General features: G+C 36.2%; 1 protein-coding gene across 2 annotated transcripts in view; it reads right to left on the bottom strand.

Annotated features, from left to right (window-relative positions):
- Positions 1–17,427, bottom strand: part of TRPC4 (transient receptor potential cation channel subfamily C member 4) — a 200,951-nt gene that overhangs the window by 129,824 nt on the left and 53,700 nt on the right. For both annotated transcript variants that reach the window (XM_061133195.1, XM_061133196.1), the window contains exon 2: positions 9,636–10,039. In XM_061133195.1, coding sequence (XP_060989178.1) covers positions 9,636–10,019 — 384 coding nt within the window. In that variant the 5' untranslated portion in view covers positions 10,020–10,039. The remainder of the gene's footprint in view (positions 1–9,635; positions 10,040–17,427) is intronic.

Raw genomic sequence — 17,427 nt, 5'->3', positions numbered from 1 at the left:
AACAAAATGGATGAGTGTACATATTATAACTTATTACTTCTATTTATCTCAAAGTTGCAATTGATTGTTAGATTAGATTCCTTGAGGTCAAGGGCTACTATGCGGTCATATTTTAATATTATCTTGGCCACATAGGCAGCTAAAGGAATTTTAGAGATAGCAGAATAACCAGAAGAATGGCAGGATTCCTTTACTGACTCTTTGCTCACCCAGACCATTTTCCTAACTGTGCTGTCTTTTTGAGTTGTTGTTCTTATTGCTCCACTCCAGTGACCTTGGAGGGGCAAAAGCCAGTGACTCTGTACCAAGAATAATGTAATGATTCCACATTTGCTAGGCCTGTCAATGCGGATGATGACATATATACCCAGTTTCTCCAAGACCAATGTGCCTGTACTTAACTATACATAGGGCTTCCCTGGTGGCTCAGTGGTAAAGAATCCGCTTGCCAATGCAAAAGACGAGAGTTCGATTCCTGGGTTGGGTGGATTCCCTGGAGAAGGAAATGGCAACCCACTCCAGTATTCTTGCCTGGAAAATTCCATGGACAGAGGAGCCTGGTGAGCTACAGTTAATGGGTTACAAAAGAGTTGGACACGACTGACGTACTAAAACAACAATTAAGATGAATATACATATAGATATGTATATAGAAGCACATATTTTTCCAATTTAAAAATAATATATGTTCATTGTAGAGATTTTAGAGAAGACAGAAAAACACAAAAAAGAAAAGCATGTACTTTATCCCAATATTCAAAGATAACTAATATTAACATTTTGCTGTGTTTTGGTGACTGGCATCCAATGACCCTCACCACGTGATATTCATGCCCTTGTACAAGAAGACTCCTTCCACACTGAATTAGGCTGATCTGTGTGAGCATTAAAATCATTTGAAACTGGAAAAGAGGAATAATATGATTCTATACTACTCATCCTTGGCAAAAAACATTCTATGTGATTTTTCCAGATAAACTTTAGAATCTCTTTCAAACCTCAGAAAATCTATGATTTTTAGGACAAGCAGTTCTGGTTTCCATTATTTTTATTATGAAGGAGTGTGCATGCATATATGTGTGTACACATATGTGTGTGTATCTGTACATGGATATGTGTGTGTCCCTTGGTACATTTGGGGATGGGTTCTAGGACCTCCACCCTGGATACCTCCACACACACATACACACGGGCTCCCCTGATGGCTCAGCCAGTGAAGAGTCTGTCTGCAATGCAGGAGACATAGGAGACATGGGTTCAATTCCTGGATTGTGATGATCCCCTGGAGTAAGATATGGCAACCCACTCCAGTATTCTTGCCTGAAGAATCCCACGGACAGATGAGCCCCATTGACTACAGTTTATGGGGTCACAAAGAGGCGGACATGACTAAGCATGCACACGCGTGTGCATACACGCACATACACACGCACATATACATACATACATACATATATATATATATATATATGTATATATATATATATACACTGTGCTGTGTTAGGACACGACTTAGTGACTAAACAACAACAAAATAATTAAGGTGATTAATGAAAATGAACCACCAAAAGTTTTTCACCAAAGCTCACATTTCAAAGTTTAGTTTCCCCTTGCTCTTGAAGTGAGAGTGAAAGTTGCTCTGTCGTGTCCAACTCTGCAACCCCATGGACTGTAGCCAGTAAATCCTCTATCCATGGGATTTGCCAGGCAAGAATAGTGGAGTGGGTTGCCATTCCTTTCTCCCCAGGATATTCCTGACCTAGGGATTGAACCCTGGTCTCCTGTACTACAGACTGCTTCCTTACTGATTGAGCTACCAGTATACCCTCTCTCTTACTTTAACATAAACTCAGTCTTCATACAAGTGCTAAGGCTTCTCAAGGAATTTACTTTGAAGAACTTTTAGCCTCTTCAACACACATAAGCATTTTTAATTAAATTGAACTGAATAAGTATAAAATACTCAAATGATGCCAAGGTGGAGGTACATGTACTGAGCTCTCTAAATGCCAGCCATATTAGTGTGCTAACTATCTAATCTTTACAACAACCTGGTGAGCAGGGGCTATTATCTTCTTATTTATGAGAAAGTCAAGGCTCAAACAATTTGCCTGAGATGATAAAATAGAATTTACAGCCACATCTTTCTCTCTTGAACCTCTTCACCATCTTTCCCTCCTTCCCTGTCCACAAACAGAAAATAAGAACTCTGTCTTGTATTTTCTTACTGTTAGATGGAAATGCCTCAATGCTCGAAGCTTTGCTTTATTGGTTGAGATTGTTTTTCATACTTTTTTTTCCACTTGAGTTTCAGAAGGAGCTAAAAGCTTTTTGCTCTTGTGTGTTCCAAACATATTTAATGATGACGCTGATGACTTTTATAATAAGTGTGATATGTTGAGAGGAAGGAACAAGAGAATTCTGGAGGACTGCTTATCTATAATTTGCTGGTCATCAAGAAAAAGAAAATGTCAGTGTGTATTATCTTATGAGTCAGAATGCCCAGTTAACTTAAACCACTTTATCATATTAACAGTGAAACATAGTTCATCTTTTAAAAATTCTTCCATTTATGGCAGAATCATTCAGATCACTCATGATTGCCGTTTGCCAGCTGGTAGGCTACAGTCCATGGGGTCGCGATGAGTCGGACACGACTGAGCGACTTCACTTTCACTTTTCACTTTCATGCATTGGAGAAGGAAATGGCAGCTCACTCCAGTATTCTTGCCTGGAGAATCCCAGGCACGGAAACCTGGTGGGCTGCCGTCTATGGGGTCACACAGAGTTGGACACGACTGACGTGACTTAGCAGCAGCAGCTGTTAAAGGGAATCTAAGCCCTATCTATGTTGTAACAGCATTTAAATTCCCTGCTGTGGAATAATAGGAATCAATTTAATTTTTAGACTTTTGAAGTACTTATTAGTAAAAATACTTTATATTGGTTTCTACTTGACATTATAAAGATCATGTGGGGAATAATTTTCAGCTTTTTCATATTAATGGTGGACAATATTATAAACATTTTCTATTGATGTTTTCCATCCAGAAATAAAGAAAGGATAATTGATGACGTATCCAGCTATGTCTCACAATAGGATAAGTATTTTGGGAAGTTGTTGTTGTTTAGTCACTAAGTTATGTCCAGCTCTGTGACCCCATGGACTGTAGCTCACCAGGCTCCTCTGTCCATGGAATTCTCCAGGCAGGAATACTGGAGAGGGTTGCCATTCCCTCCTCCAGAGGATCTTCCCAACTCTGGGATTGAAACCGTGTCTCCTTCATTACAGGCGGATTCTTTACCATCTGAACCACCAGGAAGGAGAACATCTTTAATACTTTATAATTCTCTCTTGCTCTTGCTTTCACTCTCTCTCTGAATTTTGATAGTGAATATGATGATGGTATTTAGTTTCACTTACCATGAATATCCAGGATGTAAAAGAAACAAATCAAAAAGGGTAACCTCAACTGGTTAACCACTGAGAAAGTGGAGATGTTTCCACTCTGCAAGGAGCAGCTCTAAAGACTAGAACATATAGGCTGTCTTAGCACAGGACATTTAAAAAGGGCTATATGAAGTTCATGAGTCTGCAGAAGTAAATTACTTGCTTTAAAGTCCAGCAACTAAAATCAAATGAAGAGAAGAGATAAAAGTAAATTCTGTCTCTTCCCAATAGCCAGGGATATAGTTATTAGCATTGATATCAATTAAAAACATCCCTTTAAAAAAAAAGCCCCTTATTTTTAGTCAGCAGGGTATATTTTGGGTTGGCATATTTACATTAACTTGCTCATGCCAATCTCTTATTTCATCTTTTGATTTCCTGATAACATAATAGGTACTCTTTCTAAAGCCACAAATCGCATTAACACAGAAATTATTTTTTGAAATCCCCTAGGTGCCCTGAGATAGAAAGACAAAGGGTAAACAATTAAATTCTCCTTTGCTCTCCCTAAACAGGGTTTCTAGTTCCAATAATTGCATTTTTCAAATGAAAACGAAGGCATGCACTCCAGAAGGTAAATTGCCAGTGCTGAACTTTATCTTTTCAGTTTATGTTGTGTTATAAATATATTTGTTTGTCAATAGGAAGACAGAGATTATGACATAATATAGTAATAACAATATATTATGCTGTTATTACATGTCACTGTATAAAACACTTTTACAGAACTTTAACATCACCAGACATTAAGAAGCAAGTAAGTTAATTCTATGATTCCAATTAATACCGAGAAAACCAAGGCTCAGAATGATTTTCAGAGGCTTGTCCTGTTAGCCAGCGTTGAACAGGGCTAGAAGGCAGCATTTCTGTCACTCAACTCTACTCTTCCTCGGCATTTCATAGCTTCTAATTACTTCTAATGACTTAGTATCTATTGAGCAACTAAATTATAAATGGCATCACAATAGTCAAGATAGAGGCACAGCCTAAATATGTAATTCTAGAGGCTCTTGTAAATTTATGTAACTCATATCCTAAATTAGGATAATTAACTAATCATTTAAATGATTCCTATCCAAATTGGCACAGTGGCTGGAGCCAGATAGCCTGGTGATTATTTTCTGTGACTCTTGAGTTCCAGCACCGATATTTCCTGGTTCTGTGATCTGGGATGTGTCACTAATACTTTTTTGTGCCTTCATTTCCTCATCTGTAAATGGAGAGAACAATGGGACCAACCTTCACCAGATAATGTGAAGATGAAATGAGATAATGCAAATAAAATTCTTATCAAGAATTACTGGCATGATGACAAGTTCAATGAATATTCATCATTCAGGCTATCTGCAGATTGGATGCTAGATATTGGTTTATAGATTCTTTTGGTCAGGTTAAATCCCAAATATTTTTCCCTCTTCTGTAAAACAAAGTGATTGGGTTAGACGATCTCCCAGGTTTCTTGAAATTATAAAATCTGATACTCTTTTTAGTGGGGCTTTCAAATCAAAATTTCTTCAATTGAAATAGTCTAGGATCTTAACTACTGAATGGATAATTAATGTTTAGCAAAGTATTTTTACCAAAAAAGGGAAAATACAATAAATTCATTAGTGAAATTGGAAAATTATTTTGTATTAAATACCACTTAATCACTCATATTTAAGATAATTATTTGAAATCTCCCAAAAGCAAGGTTATCACGGTAAACTGCAACCACACCTAACATGAGGTATACAGTTATAGGTATTCTGTAGTTTTCAACATTCTCTAAGTCAGCTGTTCTCAAAGTGTGGTCTCCAGACCAGAAGCATTAGTGTCACTTTCATACTTGTGAGAAACACAAGTCCCAGGGACCCCCTCCAGACCAGCTATATCAGAGACTCTTGGGGCAGGATCCTGCAAACTGAAGGAACAAGCCCTCCCAGAAATGTTGATGGTACTGAAGATTCAGTACTAGTGTCTAAGTGAAGAGTGAAAAAGAAAGTTCTGCTTCTGATAAACATTTACTGAAGCAGCTGAAACTGAAATTGAATCTGGCCTTAGAAGACATCAAAGAGAAAGGTCTGTTAGAAATAATTAGAAGTCAAGTAACCAATCAATTGACTGAGAAAAGGAAGCTGAGAAGTCACTGCTGGTTATTCCCTATGGAGAAATAAGGCACTAAGGAGGTTAAAGAAAAGTTCAGTAAAATCAGCAGAGAGTATCAGAGTAATGATTCCAGCCAGGAAGCAGTCTCAGTAAGAATACACAATGTCCCATCTCCCTGCCCAATGTGGAGAATGACAGGTTCTCCGTGCTGTATACTACATGAAAAGAAATAAAGTATTGCTCTTTCCATTTTTTATAGTAAAAATGAAAACACTAAGGACTCAATACCTTGATTTATGAAGAAGTACATGAAATAGGGAAGAAAATAATTAATAGTCTATGCCCATCTATTTATCTGGAAAAACCTAAATATCTTCATTAGATGTGGCATTGGGAAAAGCTTTTAACATACTAACCATCATAAACGTTTAAACAATATACAAGGGAAAGGACATACAGCCAATGTCAAAGAGATTGGAAGACAGGTGACTTTATTCCCTTCAAGGTCCTCCCTATCGTCTTATATCAATCCCAAACCCCTTTCTTAAAACCAAAATGTCTGTTAATCTCCTAGATGTCATTGTCAATAAAGCAAAAGCTGAGTATATCCAAGCAGGTTTCATACACCTCTTTTAGAGTCTCCACCTCAGTTACTGGAATCAACTTTCCCCAGTTATAAACCAAACATTCGTCCTTCTCCTTCAGGCCTTTCTCCTGCTCCCCCGATACCCTCCACCCAGTAATATTTTGTATTTACCAAGTCTAGTCAGTTTAGTTTCATAATTACCCAAGGATTGAGTTCTCTTTTCCATTGTGATTACATTTACTCATATTCCCATGATATTTTTCCTGTCTCTCTTCACAACTAGACTCTAGAAAACAAAAATCACGTCTCCTCCCCAGTGACGGGGCTCAGATCTGACCCAAAAAGCATATGCAAATTGTAAATTGTTCCCTGGCGAATGTACTAGAAGAGTCATCTGAAATCTTAAGCCCCCATGATTTCAGGAGCCAATCACGCATTGCATCTTATTCCAGAGAAAGAAATTAACATGTGACACATTCGTCAAAGAAGAGTCTATTTCCTGATTCACATCTGTCACATTTTAAGTTCTAAGTAAGTGTTCTGATCATCAGATTTGTGTGTTTTTATAATAGATCCTTTTCCTTGATTCATTTTAAGACAAGTTATGCTGATTTTGACCACTTGGGTATTATCGTTCTTAGGTTTTAACACTCATCTTCAGTGACCTCAACAAAATTAATGGTAATGTGTTCCAGGGTCTTTGGGGGTGGCCTGTAAGACTGCAAATTAGGCAAACAGAGTAAACACAAAATGGCTTTCATGATCACGAGAATCTTCTAAGGAATTACAATTTATGAGATAAAAAATCCTGTCAAGAATTTATTTGTTACCTACCAGATGCTGGCTAATGGAAACTTTTATTCCAAATTATGTTGGCCACACTTAAGAGATGCATTATCTACGTAAGTCACAGATAAACAGCCAAGCTCTAATGGGGTTCGTCTGCCCCCCTCTCTCCCCCCACAAACCACAAGGACCTCTTTTATGTGCCATACTGTATACATTTCCTGGTGTAACAACCTCACTTTTATTGTACAAGATACCAGGAACTCAGAGGTTGGTTGGAGTTGCTCTTTCCAAATTACAAAGTTCAAACCGAAAGATACAACTTTTGTTGATTCTCAGTGTCTTTGCTGAAGAGGAATTCTAGAATGTGCAAACAGAATAGGAAAATTCTTGGCTTATGAACTGATATAAAAGAAATCCTCCAGAAACGCAAGGCCTGGGATATTTCAGACTCCTGACAGATTGCAAACCTTTACTGCCTTTTATTAATGATCAGGGTTCCAGATCAAGTGCCTCTAAGAAGCCAAGACCTACTTGTCAGACTAGAGTTTAGCTCAGAAGTTGAACATCTTCCAACAAACAATCTCATAATAGCAGATATCTTCTCCAGACACCAAATTACTTTGGCCAGCACAAATGTCATTGACTAAAGAGACACTGAAATGTTTGGTCACTGTTCTCTAGACAATAAAATTAAGAAGATTATATAGTAATAAGCAGGAAAAACACAATAGCAATTTTGTTCTATAGACCTGTTACAATCTTAAATGATCTAGACACACAGTCCCAAGTCTGTCTCATGGTTGCTCTTATAGATAATAAACAAGAGGGTATACAATATAAGATCATTGTTATTAGGAAATGCAAATACTTTAGGAGTATGATTGTGCAAGGTGTTTCAAATTCACAAGGTGACTGGGGAAGTAGCACCAGAACTTACACAGATAAGAACAGATTCCTACTCATTCCTGTCCAAGTATCCAGTGTTTCTCTAGCAGTGGAAAACTGGGATATAACATAGCATACATCTCTAAACATTACCGCTACCTGTCCTCCTCTGTCAAGGATAGTACAAGTTGGAAAATTCTTGTCTTACAAACTGATACAAGAGAAACTGTCCAGAAATACATGGCCTGGGATATTTCAGACTCCTGCTAGATTGTAAACCTTTGCAAACCTTTACTACTTTTTATTAATAATCAAGGTTCAGATCATTATGGTGGGAAGGTAACCCAAACAACTGGATATGAAACAAAAAATTAAAAACCAGTAAAGCAAAAAGCAAAGAAGTATTATTATTGTGGAGTGTTGTTTTATCAAAGTTTGGAGCCAGGTGAGGGAAAATGATGTCTGATGGTGAGACATAAGAATGGGCCAAAGAACACAGACTTTTGGGGACACCTTTTCAGGAGACATCCAGCCTTGAAATTCTTGTCCTAGTCATGGCAATGATTCTGATCAAAGTCCTACAGTAAAGCAAAGATAATGGTATTAATAGCTACAGCAGGTCTTGCTTTAAAAGAATGTAATGTCTCTAAGGTGGCTTAGTTGGTAAAGAAATCTGCCTGCAGTGCAGGAGATCCAGGTTCAATCCCTGGATTGGTAAGATCCCATGGAGAAGGAAATGGCAACCCACTCCAGGATTCTTGCCTGGGAAATACCGTGGTCAGAGGAGCCTGGTAGGGTTACAGTCCATGGGGTCACAAAGAGTCAGACACAATGTAGTGAATAAACCACAAACAATGTCCCTAAGAGTCTGTCATTTGCGGAAAATATTTGCGCCTTTATCAAATAGAACAGAAACTGCTAGAGGTGTAACAGCACATGTTTTTATAAGATTTTACTTGAAAGGACAGATTTTGAGCCACTGAAATACATGCAATGTCTTCTGCAATTAGTCAATGAGACTTGATGCGGGGAAGTGAAGAGTTCAGTGTGAAAGGATTAAGTATCAAATAGTTCAGATACAGGGCAGTACCAGGGAATAATGTAGACAGACAAAAATAGATTCCTTATTCATTTCTGTCTACAATTTTTCCACTTCCTTAGGGGTTAAAAATAGGGAGATAACAAGAATAAAAACCAGACAGTATTTATAATCATGTGCCATTTTAGCTTAGTTTCTACTGATGACATTAAGATACAGCTACATTTTGCTAATAGTAAGTGTGATATATTAAATCTACAGTCAGTTATTTTCTAGTAATCTTTTTTGCTTTTTTAAAAAATTTGTCCCCATTTAAAAGAATCCATTAGAGTTTGCTAAAAAGCAGTATCAGAGTTAGATGTACAAATCACTTTTGCAATAAGATATAGAATTCCAGAACAGGCAAGAAGGTTCAAAAGTGAAATAGCATAAGAATTCAGCCTGTTAATGCAGAATGTTCAGAAAATGAAGGACAAGGAGAAAACACCAACATATACACAGTAGCGCCACCCCCCCCCCAAATTTATATACTATTACATAAACATGTTCCTAATGTATGGGAAGCCACCTTGGGTTACTTAGTTTTGCTTTGGTTCTCATTAAAGTCTGATTAGTCAGAGTAAGAGGTGCAGGTGATGGTGACTTTTGAAGAGTATAAAACGTGTACTTAGCAGTAGTTTTCCATTCTAACAGTTTTGATTTCAGTGCTAATATTTCTTAAAATTGGGGGAGAATTTGAACATCCATAGAAACCTTCTGCATGAAAAATTAATGAAAACCAGTATTTTTGCAAGTACCTGTTTTTCTCCACTGGGCTTTTTGTGGTTCAGCAACAGCTCGACAGCTCCCACGACTTCTTTCCTGATAGCATGTAATAGGGCGTCTCCAACATAGACGTTGAAGCTTAAGAGGAGTTCGATGAGCTCCAAGTTCTCATTTTCAATGGCAATGAGTAGAGCAGTTCTTCCAAGAGGATCGATGCAATTAATATTGATTTTAAAATAAATTTCAGCTTCTTCTAGGGATTTCTTGACGCTTGCATAATCTCCCTTTTCCACAGCGTTTAGGTAGGCTTTCTCGGAGGGTGAGAGTTCGGATTCTGCGCGGACTATCCTGAGAGGGATGCGGTCTCGATAGGGGGCGTTAACATTTCTTTTATAATAAAACTGCGCCATGTTCATGCCATGCTACGTCTTTGTCTCTGAAAGTGCAAACAAAACCCAAAACACACAAGGATTAGGGTTAGCACACTTCTTAATGATTCCGCATCACATTTAACTCACAACGATGCCGATAATAATGATAAAACTTAATTATTAAGAAGTTATTTTCCCTTTAAACCGTGGAAGCAGGTAATAATTATTCAGTGATCTCGAAACACAGGTTACAAAAGTTCTTATCTAAGAAGAATAAAGAGAGGCTAATATTTGACAAGTTACTTTTTAAAATTTTAAGTCTTTATTGAATTTGTTACAGTATTGTTTCTGCTTTGTGTTTTGATTTTTTTGGCCATGAGGAATGTGGGATCTTAGCCCCCCAACCAGGGATTGAACATGCACGTCCTACATTGGAAGGTGAAGTCAGAACCACTGAATCACCAGGGAAGTTCCATACAAGTTGCTTTTAAAGATGACTTTAAAACTGATATTTGTCGGAGCTTGCACCTGTAATTTTTAAAAATTATTTACAAAATTGATCAAAAATACATATTGTTTTTAAGGAGAACCTTGAAAGTCAAAAGCTGTACCTTTGAGGTCCGCAAAATGGACCAGGGATTTTCAAGTATGTCATTCACTGTAAGTTTTGCTCATCTTGAAGATGCTGTTGAGGTTACAGGATATCAACACCTCAGCAAAATGTTTTTTCGTTTTCATTTCTATGTTTAATGTTTGTAAGAACTGGCATTAAAGTTTCTGTGACTTAGTGATATTAATGTCAATAAAATATCATGCGGAGCCTGATAAGTATAATTGTATTTTTTTCCTCTTATAAGTAAACTCATTGAGGAAGAAAGAATGTGAATCAATGGTAGTATCAAGATGAGTCTAGGCAATTTAATTTCCAAAGGAAACATTTAGAAAGGGATTAAATATATGGTTTATTATGAAAATGCTATTTTTCTTAATGCTCTTACCTCCAAAGCACAGAACAATAAACCACAAGGCAGGATTATATTTATTGTAAAATGTAATATTATTTTGAAGTTACAGTAAAGATAAAATTGAAGATGAGGAAATTACTTCAAATAAATGAGATTATCATCTCAAAATAGATTAATAAAAAATATCCAGTGTCTCTCAAAGTCTTGCTGATTTCATAATCATCATAATGATACAAAGTTTATAAAAATGTATTGCTTTGAGTATAACTTCTTTACTTCTGTTAGTTCCTGACTTTATATGTACAGTCTGAACTATTTTATTTTTCTATATCATTAATATTCAATTCACATGCTTATTTACATACATTTGCTTATCAAATTAAAGTGAATAGGGCATTCTAGGTACCTGAATATGCATATTTATCTTAATTGACCTTATCATTTTATAACTCAACCAGATTTGAATAATGCTTTAACTGTAGATTAAATATGCATTGCATTAACAAATGTGATTATATTTAATGTAATGTTCTCCATTTGAGAAATTATTCATTATTTGCATGCTGCCTCAATTTAACAGTAATTTCAGTTACCAAGTAGTTAAGTTTTAATTTTTGATGTCCAGATTATTCATCATAATTTCTCAAATATCTAGATTCAAGGTCTAATATACAATGCTGTACATTCATAATTTGTTACTTTCTGGTATATTAGAGTCAGCATTTTATTAAGGCCTCTTTATAGACTAAGCAAAAAGCAGCAATCTTATAATCCAAAACATTTTTCTCAAATGTTTCCCATTTTATCAATCTTTTTGTTTTAAATGTATTACGATCAACTACATACATTTATTTTCACAATTGGAGACAGTGTTGTGAATTCTTAAAATTACAATACTACTTTTTTGGAGGAAGATGAAAAGTAATACTGGTTTTCAAATGTATTCATTTTAGATGTTCAAATTTCTTAATTGAACTTCATTATAATTCCAGTATTTGGAGGATGCTTTAAATTACTAGAGTAATAGGAATAAAATTTATATTATCAGATAATTAAGACAATTTAATATTCCTCAGATATAACCAAAGCTTCAATAAATCAACATCATTATGATGTTACATATCTCATTTTAATTTTCTAACCCCAAATGTACCATATATATATCAGTTGATGTTTATTCACCAAGTTGTGTCTGATTCTGCAACCCCATAGGCTATAGCTCACCAGGCTCTTCTGTCCATGGGATTTTCCAGGTGGGAATACTAGAGTGAGTTGCCATTTCCTACTCCAGATATGCATCAGTGGTAACATTAAAATATTTGCCTTAAGAAGGCAATTGTCACCCACTCTCCCAGCACTCCTTGTCTATTTATGTCAGCATCCATAAGATATGTGTGATCAATGATGTAGTTTTCACGTGGCAATTTTATCAGGACTACAATATAAATACCTTATGATGATAATAGCTGCCATTTATATTCTATTTCAGCAGTATACATTCTCTATTACCTTACTCTTTGTCCTTCATTTTCTAGAGTTGCATCTGAAGTTTCTCACCACATTTTTGCTTAAGACTAATGTTTGACTGTTGCCCAAAATATAAATTAAAATGAAAGTATGAACATACACATACACACACTATAAGAAATTCATGTGAATTATGACTCAATCAGGATTAGGAATCAGTCTCAAAGATGGAAAAACTGGATTTTATTTTATTACATTTCCTTTATTTTATTACTCATGGTATCCAATAGAAATTGGATAGTAAACAGCATTATCCTTTTCAGAGTGCAAGATGTTGGTGACAATGAAGGGATTAGTGGACAACATAAAAGATATACAAGAAATTGGGTGAAAAGAGGAGATAGATAATGAGAAATTAGAATGATTAGAATCCATTTCATTTAATCCAGATAACTGCCATAAATGTAAACTGCACAAGTATGTTTCAAAAAAAGTAATACAATATTGAGATAAGGATATATACAGGGGGATATTACTTGGCCATAAAAAAGGAATTGAAATTGGGTCATGGTAGAGATGTGGATGGACCTAGAATATGTAACACCAATTGCAGTAAGTCAGAAATAGAAAAACAAATATTGTATATTAATTCATGTGGAATATAGAAAAATGGTACAGATGAACCTACTTGCAGGGCAGGAATAGAGAAACAGATGTAGAGAATGGACAGCTGGACATGGTGGGGAGGGGAAGGGGAGGGCGGGATAAATTGAGAGATTAGTGTTGACATATATACACTACCATGCGTAAAACAGGTAGCTGGCGGGACCCTGCTGTACAGTGAAGGAGGCTCAGCTCAGAGCTCTGTGATGACCTCGAGGGATGGGATGAGGGGAGGGTGGGAGGCTCAAGAGGGAGGGGATATGTGTGTACATTAGCTGATTCACCTTGTTGTATAGCAGAAACTAACACATTGCAAAGCAATTATATTTCCATAAAAAAAGACATATTCTAGTCCACATCATATTTAAGTTGTGAATTGGGCATGAGACTTTCCATGAGACAACCTGTCTCTCTATCCATAAAGTGAGAAAAACAATACTCATGAAGGACAGGTGAGAAGAATCAGGAGAGTTTCTGCTAAGAAAGATCATTTAGCTGCTATCTTTTTTCAAATGTCCTGGATTGGAAAGAAGTTACAATTCATGTTGGGAAGGTCAGATGGATTTAAAATACATTTGAAATGTAAATATATAATTTACAAAATTGAGTTATTTATAATGGAATAGTAAAATATAGAGAAAGAGAAAGGAGAGGGAGAGAAAAGATGGAGCAACTCTGACTGATGACTAAAAACTTTAAAAAGTAAGGAAGAGTCTTCCCAGTGGGAAGACCCAGAGGAATCGGGTGGAGAGGGAGGTGGGAGGGGGGATCGGGATGGGGAATACGTGTAAATCTATGGCTGATTCATATCAATGTATGACAAAACCCACTGAAATGTTGTGACATAATTAGCTTCCAACTAATAAAAAAAAAAAAAGAAAAAAAACATGAAAGGAAATTGCTTCGTTCAACTGAAACATGAGGGGCGTGATAGATTTGTATTTGTATGGCTTTCATTAAAATAAACTATTTTAGAACAATTTTCAAAAAAAAAAAAAAAAGTAAGGAAGAGTACATAATTTTTCAGTACATCAACTTGTCCTTCCGGATTGAGATGCAGTGATACTAACTGAAGGACAAAAATCAAGGTTAACAATTTAAAACTGTGATATATGAATGTAATCTCTAAGAGACGGTGCTGATAAGGCTGACAGCTCCTGAGCTGACCCTCTTATCAGAAACTATGGAATTGCTATTGGATAGAAAGTCTGTAAAAGAACATGGGACTCAGTGACGCAAATATACTGATCTCAAATGTGGAAATAAAAGCCTGTTCCTGATCCTGCACTTTCAGAATGAACTTTCTGAGGGGGAAAAAAGATATATTTTTCCCTATAAGTTACAGAGTTTAGCAGATCCTTTGATTTCAATGATCCCTTTATGATGCGTAAACTGGAAGTGAAATGGCTGCTTCATCAAGTTATGTTTCAAGGACTTGGAAGAGATATGGAATGTGATGGAGAAAAACTCAAATTTTGCACGTGAATTTTAAATTAACCCAATATTTATTTTCCCTAAATATGTTCAGGACTTAAGAAATAAAAATGTGAGACAGTTTCACCTTGACATCAGTCTCAAGAGAAATTTTTAAAAATTGTCCCTAGATGTGAAAACCGCAGTTATCGAAACATCTTGAAGATACACAGGAAAACAAAAGTTCCAGATATTTACAGAGATCAGAAGGCATATTCCCTAAAGGATGAGCTTAGGCGTGTGGTGGAAAGAACAGGGAACCTGAATTCCGAAGAACACAAAGGAAAGGAAATGCACAGAAATCTCCACTCCTGAGTGAACATTATTAAAAGTAAAATAAAATTTCCCCAAACAACTTCCTTTTTTTTCTTTTCACTTTTGATTCCCTAACTGCTAGAAGATACATCTGTACAGGTGTGAGCTCATGATACAGTGAGAAATAAAGACTCCTTTTTTGTTAGGATATTACGGCACATATATAGGTTGTGTTTGTATTTTTTTTCCGAAATCTGACAGGAAATAACAATTTCCCAGATGACTTATTCACACTCAAACCTATTTGGATTTTTTTTCTTGCTATTGGTGTAGTATATAACAGCAGTAATCTTTGGCATAATGCATTGTGCAAATAAAAGCATAATGCTCTCATTTTTACTATCATTCCTAATTCCAGGCCCTTTTCTTCATCATCTTTCACACGACTACACCAATATCCTTCTAATAATCTCACTGATATTATCCTTTCATCCTCCCTATTTAGCCTCCACAATGCCACATGCCTAATATTTCTAAAATATAAATCTGATTCAATCACTCTTACACTTATAATCCTTAAATGACTCATAGCCATTCACAGGAAAAATAATAACCTATCATAGAATACGAGACCTATATGATCTGGCTTCTAATGCTTTCTTAGATGTATCTCCCAAATCAATCCCTGAAAAATCTTATTTTACACTGACAAGAATCCCAACTACTTGGCCACTACAGCTCCAAGCATTTTCTCGTACTGTTCTTTAGAATAGGAATACTGTTCCTCCCCTTGAGCCTACTGGCAACTCCTGCCAAATTTTAAAACCTCTGTGAACTATCATAGCCTCTGTGGATTTTTCTTTTCTTCCTCTTAAGGCAGAGTTAATGACCTCTTTTATGCATCTTCATAAACCCTGTGGACTGCTTAGATTTAGAACATTTTTTTCTTTTTCTGTGTAAGAGATTGTGACTTATACAGTATTGCATCCCAATCCAAAGCAAGTGGTTCCAGCCCCAAATTTACTGATGAGTCAAACAAATTAATGACTATATTTTTAGAGTTATTTCTCCATTGTTAGGGGTAAAGGAATAAAATTAACATGGTAAAACTGCTTTAATCATGTGCTGATTGTTTAGCCCATTGAATGCCACAATGAATAACTGGACATCCAGTCAGTGGTCATAAGTACTGAATAGCCTGGACAAAATGCTGTCATTTTTTTTTTTTTTTTACCTATTTTTATTCTCTACATAACTTACCCACAAGCTTTTTTTTTTTTTCCCCACAAAGACCTATAACATGTAAATCAACACATTTGTAAGTCTCACCTCTGGAATATGCTTTCTATCACCACTATCCAAATCATCAGAAGGACGTAAGACTTTAGTCACTTGACTGATACTTCCAGGGAAATGAGAGCACAGAGGGGGGGGAAAAAAAGTACAAGACAGCCAGGGCCGGCAAACTGAATATCTTATAAAGGGAGAAATCAAGTTTATATACCAGTTAACAGGAGGCTAAAATAGGCACATTAATATTTACAGAATTATAAAGAGGATAGGAGAAAAACTGAGGAATAAGAAGTGATCAGGAATAAGAATAAAAAAAAAGCAACTGGAGATACTGGTAGAATGACCATGAAATGAACCAGCAAACATAAAGTTCAGATCGTGACATTCTCCCAGTTTGGAAACTGTAAAAGTGGAGAGAAAAAGAGAATAGATGGATAAGAGCCAGCATCTATAATATAGCAAATGACTGAAGAGAAAATAAATAATGATGTGTGGGACATATTTTTAGTAGTAATGATCAAGAATTTTCATAATTACAGAAGATAAAAGACCTGATATGGAAAGAATCCATAGTGCCATGTAAGATACAGAACAGCTGCTTCATAGATTAAGAAAATTATAAAGGAGGAGAAAAAAAATCCCCTAAGAGAACTGCTACCACTTACAGCATAAGGAATAGCTAGGTCAACATAAATTTTTGTTCTATAAGATGTTTTCTTAGGGGTGATAAGACTGTAAACCAATAAATAATTCAGGATTTCAATTTTCCCATCAAGAAATTCCTGCATATAAATTTACCTGAGATAACATCCTGCTCACCTGGGCAAACAGCTTCCTTATCAAGACTCTCTCCAGACCCCTCACTTGGCTAAATCTGTTTAGTCGATAAGTGGTACCTGACCCTTGTGACTGCATGGACTGGTAGCCCACCAGGCTCGTCTGTCCATGGATTTGCCAGGCAAGCATATTGGAGTGGGTTGTTATTTTCTTCTCCAGGGGATCTTCCTGACCCAGGGATCGAAACTGCATTTCCTTCATTGACAGGAGGATTCTTTATTGCTGAGCCTCCAGGGAAGCCCTGGCTAAATCTACTGATTCTAAATTAGTAACATCACAAATATCGCCCAATCCCCATCATTCTCCCATCTTGAAAGATTCACCTTAAATCCCTTGCACCCGGGGCAGAAATCTCTATGGATATTCTTTCCAACTGGCCCCTATGGTGGCACTACATAGCTATTTCGATGTGATGTTCTTCCTACCGCTAGGAGTGATAATGAATTTATCCTTATTTTACTAGAAAATCATATGATAATATTTTGGGAAGTCTAGTACAT

Source organism: Dama dama, chromosome 30, assembly GCF_033118175.1.
Source record: "Dama dama isolate Ldn47 chromosome 30, ASM3311817v1, whole genome shotgun sequence".
In the NCBI taxonomy this organism is placed as follows: domain Eukaryota; kingdom Metazoa; phylum Chordata; class Mammalia; order Artiodactyla; family Cervidae; genus Dama; species Dama dama.
Note: the sequence above shows the minus strand (reverse complement) of the source record. Positions and strands in the feature narration are given on the sequence as shown.